General features: G+C 64.3%; 2 protein-coding genes across 3 annotated transcripts in view; one reads left to right on the top strand and one right to left on the bottom strand.

Annotated features, from left to right (window-relative positions):
- Window positions 1–1,589: 1,589 nt before the first annotated feature.
- Kiss1r (KISS1 receptor) lies at window positions 1,590–5,464 on the bottom strand. 2 transcript variants are annotated; one of them, XM_055607716.1, is made up of 5 exons: window positions 4,935–5,458; window positions 4,444–4,568; window positions 3,174–3,309; window positions 2,795–3,027; window positions 2,179–2,659 (listed from the first exon to the last, which is right to left on the bottom strand). In XM_055607716.1, exons 1-5 carry the CDS (start codon window positions 5,176–5,178, stop codon window positions 2,237–2,239), a joined length of 1,161 nt encoding a protein of 386 aa, XP_055463691.1. In that variant the 5' UTR covers window positions 5,179–5,458; the 3' UTR covers window positions 2,179–2,236. The 2 variants fall into 2 exon arrangements, with proteins under 2 accessions (XP_055463690.1, XP_055463691.1); XM_055607715.1 differs by having other exon boundaries at window positions 1,590–2,659; window positions 2,795–3,309; window positions 4,935–5,464.
- A 1,293-nt stretch (window positions 5,465–6,757) lies between these two features.
- Window positions 6,758–7,133, top strand: part of R3hdm4 (R3H domain containing 4) — a 7,072-nt gene continuing 6,696 nt past the window's right edge. The window contains exon 1 of the mRNA XM_055607719.1: window positions 6,758–6,865. Within this exon, the coding sequence (XP_055463694.1) occupies window positions 6,804–6,865 (62 nt within the window). The 5' untranslated portion in view covers window positions 6,758–6,803. The remainder of the gene's footprint in view (window positions 6,866–7,133) is intronic.

The raw sequence follows: 7,133 nt of genomic DNA, 5'->3' as shown, positions 1-7,133 counted from the left end.
GCAATTTGGAGAAACTGAGGCCTGAAGTCATTTTTCTCCTACATAGCCTTTTTTGTTCCCGACAGGGTGTGAACGGCATAGCCTAGAACTCATGATCCTTCTGCCTCAGTTTACCACGAAGTTAAAATTACACACAAGGGGCACTGCACGTGGCCACGTCATTCTCAAATTTTATCCAGGCTTTTAGATACTGGGGATGGAATCCAGGCTGAGTGCTCCAGGCCTGAACAAGTCCCAGCCCCTCACTGGGGGGATCCTAGGCAGGAGGTGAGGCGCATGTCCAGTGGTGGCGGTGGCTCTGCCTTTATGCCTGAGGCAGGAGGGTCCCTGAGTTCAAGGCTAGCCTGGTCTAAAGAGTGAGTTCCAGGACAGCCAGGGCAATACAGGGTCTCACCGTGTAGCCCTGGCTGGCCTGACTCCCAGAAATCCTCCCACCACGGCCCGGTCACCACTGTGGTTTCTCTATGGGATTTTACAGCTGAGGCTTTGGGGAGTGAGGTGGGCTTTTCGTCCATTCGTGGATGTGAAGATTTGCCATCCTCCTGTCGGCCTCACCCACTGAAGACCTCTCCTAACAGGTGGGGGTCTACGGAACCCTTGAGGATAGATTAATGTCACGGTGGGTTTGTAATTTGGCGGTGGCTGTCTGGAGGTGATGGAAAGTGGGAGCTGGGGCCTGACGAGGACTTGGGTTCTTTCAGGATGAGGCAGACCTGGGCCCTTGCTCCCTTCTGCTTCCTGGCCACCCTGGGTGAGCAGCTACGTTCGTATCCTTCTCCTCCTGTGATTCTTAGCCTCCCAGCAAAATGACTTCAGACTGTTCCCTCCTGGGAAATGGCTCCATGAAGCCGTGGAAATCCAGGCCTGCTGGGGTCCCCTGGTTGTGCAGCGCTGGCTGTGGGACAGGATTCCTGGCGCTCAGGGCTGCCAGCTGGCCTGGAGGAATCCCTAGCTCCAGGTTCAGAAAGAGGCTGACCCCCTTCCCCACAGCCCTCAGCTCTCAGAGCAGGAAGTCACTGAGAGTCTAGGCCAGCCTGATCCACATGGCGACTCCCATCCTATCAGGGCTACACAGCGGGACCCTATCTCAAAATAATACCCACAGTGTGGGGCTGGACAGTGGCTTAGGCATTAAGAGCACCGAGAGCCCTGCCACAGGACCTGAGTTCAAGTCCCAGCACCCATGCAGCAGCTCAGACATATGTGACTCCAGTTCCAGGGGTCCCACACCTGGTCTTTGTGAGCCACCTGAGGTGGGTGCTGGAAATCGAACTCTGGTCCTCTGGAAGCACAGGATGAGCACTTAACTGCTAACCAGCCCTGTCACTTTTTTAATTAAAAAAAAAATGCCTGTAGGTGTTTTCCACATGCATGGCTGTGTGCTATGTGCATGCCTGGTGCCTGCAGAGGCCAGGAGGCATACACGCCCTGGAGCAACACTTATAGGGGGTGGGCGGCTGGGGTTTGAACTTGAGTCCTTTAGGAAGAGCAGTCAGTGCTCTTAACCACTGAGCTGTTTCTCTCCTCCCCCTCCTTCTGTTGCCCGGCTTTCCTGGTCTTGCTCTGTGGATCAGGCTGGCCTGGAACTCACAGATCCTCCTGCTCTGCCCCCTCAGTGCTGGGATTAAAGAGCCCTGCTTGTCTGCTTTGGATACTGGGTCTGGTCCAGCCTGGAACATTCATGTAGCTGAGGGTGACCTTGGACTCATAAAGACATGCGTGTTGGAGTTTTGTTTTCTAATTTAAATATCCTAAGAAGTACACATGATCTTACAGCCTTAAAAAAAATTTTTCCCCCTGATTTTGGGACATTATCTCAAAACAGAAAAAGCAAAGCTGGGCTTGGTGGCTTAGGTCCCGGGGGCCATAGCAATAGGGTCAGTCTCAGCTACGTAGAGTTGGAGACCAGCCTGGGCTACATGAGACCCCGTTTCAAAAAAAAGCAAGGCATAAGGAAGAAGGAAAAAAGAGAGGTTGGGCATTTGGTTTAGTAGTCTGTCATTTGCCTAATAAGCACAAAGTACTGGGTTCGGTTCCCAGCACCAGAAAAGAAAAAGTAGATGCAGAAAGTGGGAACCTTAATCTTCAAACATCACGAAGTACAGACAGAATTATCACAACCTGGCCACCGGGGCCGAACTGAAGAAGAGAAGGCCCTTTACACAGATGAACTAAACTATTAACCGCTGGGTCTCCGGAGCCCAAGCGGCCTAGGCTGATTAGGGGCAGGGGCGGCTCACACGGAGCGCGCCGCAGGGTTCCAGGGCGCGGGGGTGCTGGCCCGGGCGGCGCGCGCGGCCAGGCTGTGCGGCGCGGCGCGGGTTGCGGCCCGGGCCGAGGGCGGAGGCGCGCTGGGCCTTGGCCGGCGTCGCGGGCCGCAGGGGCACGCGCGGCAGAAGGCCTGCCGAAAGTGCGAGCCCAGGAAGGCGTAGAGCAGCGGGTTGAGCGCCGAGTTGCTGTAGGACATGCAGTGGGCCCAGATCTTGAGCGCGTAGGCAGCGTAGCTGCGAGGGTGCCAGGCGCCCGCGGGGCCCAGGGCCTGGAGCACCAGGAACAGCTGGATGGGGCCCCAGCAGGCGGCGAAGAGCAGGACCACCGCGGCCACCAGCCGGGAGACCCTGGTGCGCACCGCTCCGGCGCGCTGCGCCAGCAGCTGACCCTAGGGACTCCGGAGCGTTAGCGGGAGGGGACAGGCCGCCCTCTGAGATCCTTCCTGGGTGCCCCCCACACGTACACACACCCCCAGGCTCCGCCCCGCCCCAGGCGCCCCCCGTCCTGGGCCCCAGCCCCGCACCTGCAGGGCGCCGTCGGTGGGCGCGGGGCGCACGGCGGCGCGGCCCAGGTGGCGCAGCATGGCGCCGTAGCAGGCGCAGGTGGCGAGTAGCGGCAGCAGGTACAGGGCCAGCAGGTTGTAGAGCGCGAAGGCGCGCTCCAGGGCGCGGCTGGGGAACGCCTCGCTGCAGTAGGTGCGCGGCCCGGGCGACAGGCGGTGCAGGGCCAGCACCGGGGCGGACACGGCTGCAGAGCCTGGGCCGCCCGCCGGGGTGAGCGCGGCGCTCCGGGGAGAGGAGACACGGCGCCCCCGACCGCGCTCACCCCCGCGTGCGCACCTCCCCCGAGGCCCAGCGCCCTGTCCCCACCCCCAGCCCGGCCCGACCCCTGAGCGCACTCACCCACCCAGATGCTGAGGCTGACCGCCAGGGCCAGGCGCGGGGTGCGGCGGTGCAGGGCGCGCAGCGGGAACACCGTCACGTACCAGCGGTCCACGCTCATGGCCGTCAGCGTGGCGCACGTGGCTTGCACCGAGACCTGGGGGAGCCAAGGCCAGAGGGTGGGCCCTGCCAGTCCCACCACGTGTCCACCCTCTCAGGTGGGCACGGCCGTGTCCTGAGAGGAGGGACCAGTGGCCGAGGTTGAGGGGATGCCAGTGTGGGGCCTGAGGACCAGGGGAGCGCGGGCAGGAGTGAGAAACCCCTGACAAACTGTACCCCAAAGCTGAGGCACGGAATCTCCTGGGGTGAAGACCCTTGGAGACCTTTGGCCTCTCGTGATGCGCCCCTCCCCACCCCTGCTTGGCCTCACCGCTCTGCCCACGAGCACGCCCACCCCAGACCACGCCCACCAGACCGGCCCTGCCCCTGCTTACAAAGCCCTGGCCTCCGCTCTACCCTGACCCCCACCCCACGCACCCCAGAACTTGGGGTGTTCTGTGCACCCTAGTCTTGCCCATGCGAGACCACGGCCACCCAGACTGGACAGCGCACCGCGTGGTGCTCCTGTGGTCGCTGTGTGCGTGCTAGGCCACAGCCCGCAAGATGCCCCAACCCCTCCCTGCCCACACCAAGCTCTGACCCCTGCCCTGCAAGAGCGTGCTGTGTGGGGCCTGGGGAGAGGCTGAGCAGTCAGAGCGGCTGCTCTTTCGGAGGACTGGGGTTCGGTTCCCAGAACCCACAGGCCAGCTCACCACCGGCTGTAAATGCTATTCCAGGGCCTCCGACGCCCCCTCTGGCCTCCATGAGCACTGCACGCACATGGAGCAAAGCCGTGCAGACAGGCAAACACCCACACACAGCAAATAAAAAGAAATTTACAAGGAGCCAGCTAGAACGATGCAGGCCTTTAACCTCCAGAGCTCGGGAGGCAGAGGCAGGAGGATCGCTGTGAGTTCGAGGCCAGCCTGGTCTATGGAGACTCTGTTTAAGAAATCTAAAATAAGTAAATGAAAGACCATGCCTCATTTCAGATCACGACCCCACCCGGTGCTGCCCGGACCCTGACCCTACCAGGCCCCCACCGCGCCCACCCAGGCTCCGATCCCGCCCATGCCCTGACCACACGTCTCGCGGGGCACACACGCCGCCGAGCTCCCGGCCCCTCCGCCACCCTCCACCTGCTCCCCGGCCCTCCGGCCTCCCCAGCTGGCCCCCGCCTCAGCCCGCGCACCTGCTGGATGTAGTTGACGAATTTGCACATGAAGTCTCCCAGCACCCAGGCGGGCAGCGGGTAGAGGAGCGCCGTGAAGGGCACGCAGCACAGCAGGAAGGTGACATCTGTGGCCGCCAGGTTGGCTGCGGGGCGGGGGGGGGGACACGCGGACGCTGGCCGGCAGGTGTGACCTCCCACCCTCCAGCAGGGAGAATGCACGCATTCTCGGGTCCCTCTGTGCCTCCGTTTCCCGTCGGAGTGCGCTGGGGAGTCCCAGGCTGCTCCAGCCAGTCAGGCTCCGTCACACCCGCCCCCTTTCGTCTCGAGGCCCTCACGTCTACAGGACAGACATCTCGCAGAGATGGCGGGCCTCCACCCACCCCCCAGCGCCCCGCCGGGTGGAAGGCTCCCTCTGGAGTTCGCGGCCGCAGCTTCCCAAGGACAGGGCGCCGCGGCGCGCACGGCGGGGACAGAGTGGCGTCCGCGGGCCCCCGGGGCTGCTCGCTCACCGATGTAGAAGTTGGTCACCGTCCGCATGTGCTTGTGGCGGCAGATGACGTAGATGACCAGCGAGTTGCCCACCAGCCCGAGCACCATGAGCACAGCGAAGAACAGGGGGACCAGCCAGGCATCCAGGGGCCTTGGCGCGGAGCCCGGGCCGTCCGAGGCGTTGGCACCGCAGCCTGGGCATCCCGAAGTGTTGGACGGAGCCCACCAGGTCGCGTTGGGACCCAACGTCGCCTCGCTGGCCATGGCCCCGGCACCCTCCTCCAGGCAGCCTTCGCGGGTTGCGTCCCGGGACCACGGAGGCGGGGGGGGGGGGGGACCCCTGTTTCTCCTCCTCAGGGCCGCCCTCCCGGGATGCCAGCGCCCTGGTCTCTGCTGCAGGCGGCAGGGGCTGGAAAGCGGCTCCTCCGGCAGCGGCCACTCTTATACCCCTCTCGCCCCCCTCCTTGTCCCCGCCTTCGCGTGTCCCTGCGTAGTGGCCGCTCCAGAGCCTCGCGCTCGCTCTCCCCAGAGCTGTGCCCGGATGACGGGAGGAGGGGTGGGCTGGAGGAGGGAGGGCTCCGGGCGCCGAGCCGCGGACGGTCGTGGCTGGCGCAGGGCCGCCGGCGGCTGGACGCAGGGGACCGCGGAGCCTCGGCCAGGGGCGGGGCCTTCGCTTGCATCTGGCTCCTCGGCTACCTGGCACCCAGCGGCGGGTTCCTGTCGGGGGAGGGGCACTTCGGGACCGTTGGCAGGAACCGTGAGGCACCGAGCTCAGCCACACCGCCACACCCCGGCTACATGTAGCTCACGGCCTCCCTGAGAGGCCATGCTCGCCAAGCCCCCAGAGCTCTATACAGCAGAGAAAAAGGGGCCGCCGTTTTAATAAAAACTAGAACGAGCTGAAGGGAGGGCGGGGCGGAAGGTGGGGCTCGGTGGTAGTAGAACTCTCCACCACAGGGCCACAGGCTCACCCCCACCCACCCAGACAGGGCCAGAGCTTCACCCCCACACCGGGGCGGGGTGAGCTGCGCGGCAGGGAGCGGGAAGCCGGGTTCTGAGGTTGCTGGCGGCTGAGCAGATGCAGACTGAGGGCTCTAGAACGACCCCCTCCTCTCCCTTTCACCCCCAGAGCGACTCCGGTGTGACACCTGGCACGGAAGCCTCCTGGTCCCCTCACAGACCCGTCCCCTGGGTCCTTTGGGCCCGGATTCATGCGCACAGGCTTCCCTTCACCTGTCTACAGAGAGCCTTAGAGGGGACGCTTCCTCTTGGGTCGGTTTGTTTTGTTTTGTTTGTTTGAAATAGTTTTTTTTCCTTAAATTTTTTTAAAAAGGGGTGTGGCTTTCACGTAGCCCAGGCTGGCCTTGAACTGCCGTGGATGACGCCTTTGAACACCTGCCCCTCCACCGGACTCAGGTCTGTAGCTCCTGCCGGCCTGGAGCTCCCGCGATCCCCCTGCCTCAGCCTCGGGAGCGCTAGGGCGTGCACCACGTCCAGCCCGCCCTCGGCTCTCCGCACCAGGCCGCTCCGACAGGTGGCCTGGGGGTGTGGTGTCCGCCTCCGGGTCTCCTTTCCCAGGGCGCGCGCACCCCTCCCACGCCTCCGCCCCGGGAGCCTTTCGCGTCTCCTCAGTCGCCTCCGGGCCGGTGTGTTCCACGCTCTCTTCCCGGGGAGGGGGGGGCCGAGACTGAGTCTTCAGCCCCGCTAGTCCCCAGCGCGCTCCGGGGGCGACGCCGCCCTGTGTCTCCGCGGAGGGACCGCTAGGCAGAGCGTCTACCCCGGCAGCCAATGCGTTCCCGGGCTGTCCCCGCCCCGGGCCGCTGCAGACTCCGCCCCCCGCGTCACTTCCTCCGCGGCCTCGGGCCCGGCTGCCACAGCGGCTGCAGGCCATGGTGGCTCTGGACAACCCTGACGGCGGTCCCGAGGCGACACCGAGCGCGGGGACCAGGCTGTGAGCAGGGCCTCGGGGCTGGGCCTCTACCCGGACCCCTCCTCCTTCCCGGGACGGGGTCTCCTCCTTCTCCTCATCCCCTTCCTCTTCCTCCTCCCCAGGTTCCTCCTCCCCAGGTTGGGGTCTCCTCCTCCTCCCCTTCCTCCTCCTCAGGTTGGGGTCTCCTCCTCCTTCTCCTCCTCAGGTTGGGGTCTCCTCCTCCTTCTCCTCCTCAGGTTGGGCTCTCCTCCTCCTTCTCCTCCTCAGGTTGGGCTCTCCTCCTCCTCAG

The sequence above is a fragment of the Psammomys obesus genome, unplaced genomic scaffold (genome assembly GCF_907164565.1).
Source record: "Psammomys obesus unplaced genomic scaffold, mPsaObe1.curated_primary_1811, whole genome shotgun sequence".
Taxonomy (NCBI): Eukaryota; Metazoa; Chordata; class Mammalia; order Rodentia; family Muridae; genus Psammomys; species Psammomys obesus.
Note: the sequence above shows the minus strand (reverse complement) of the source record. Positions and strands in the feature narration are given on the sequence as shown.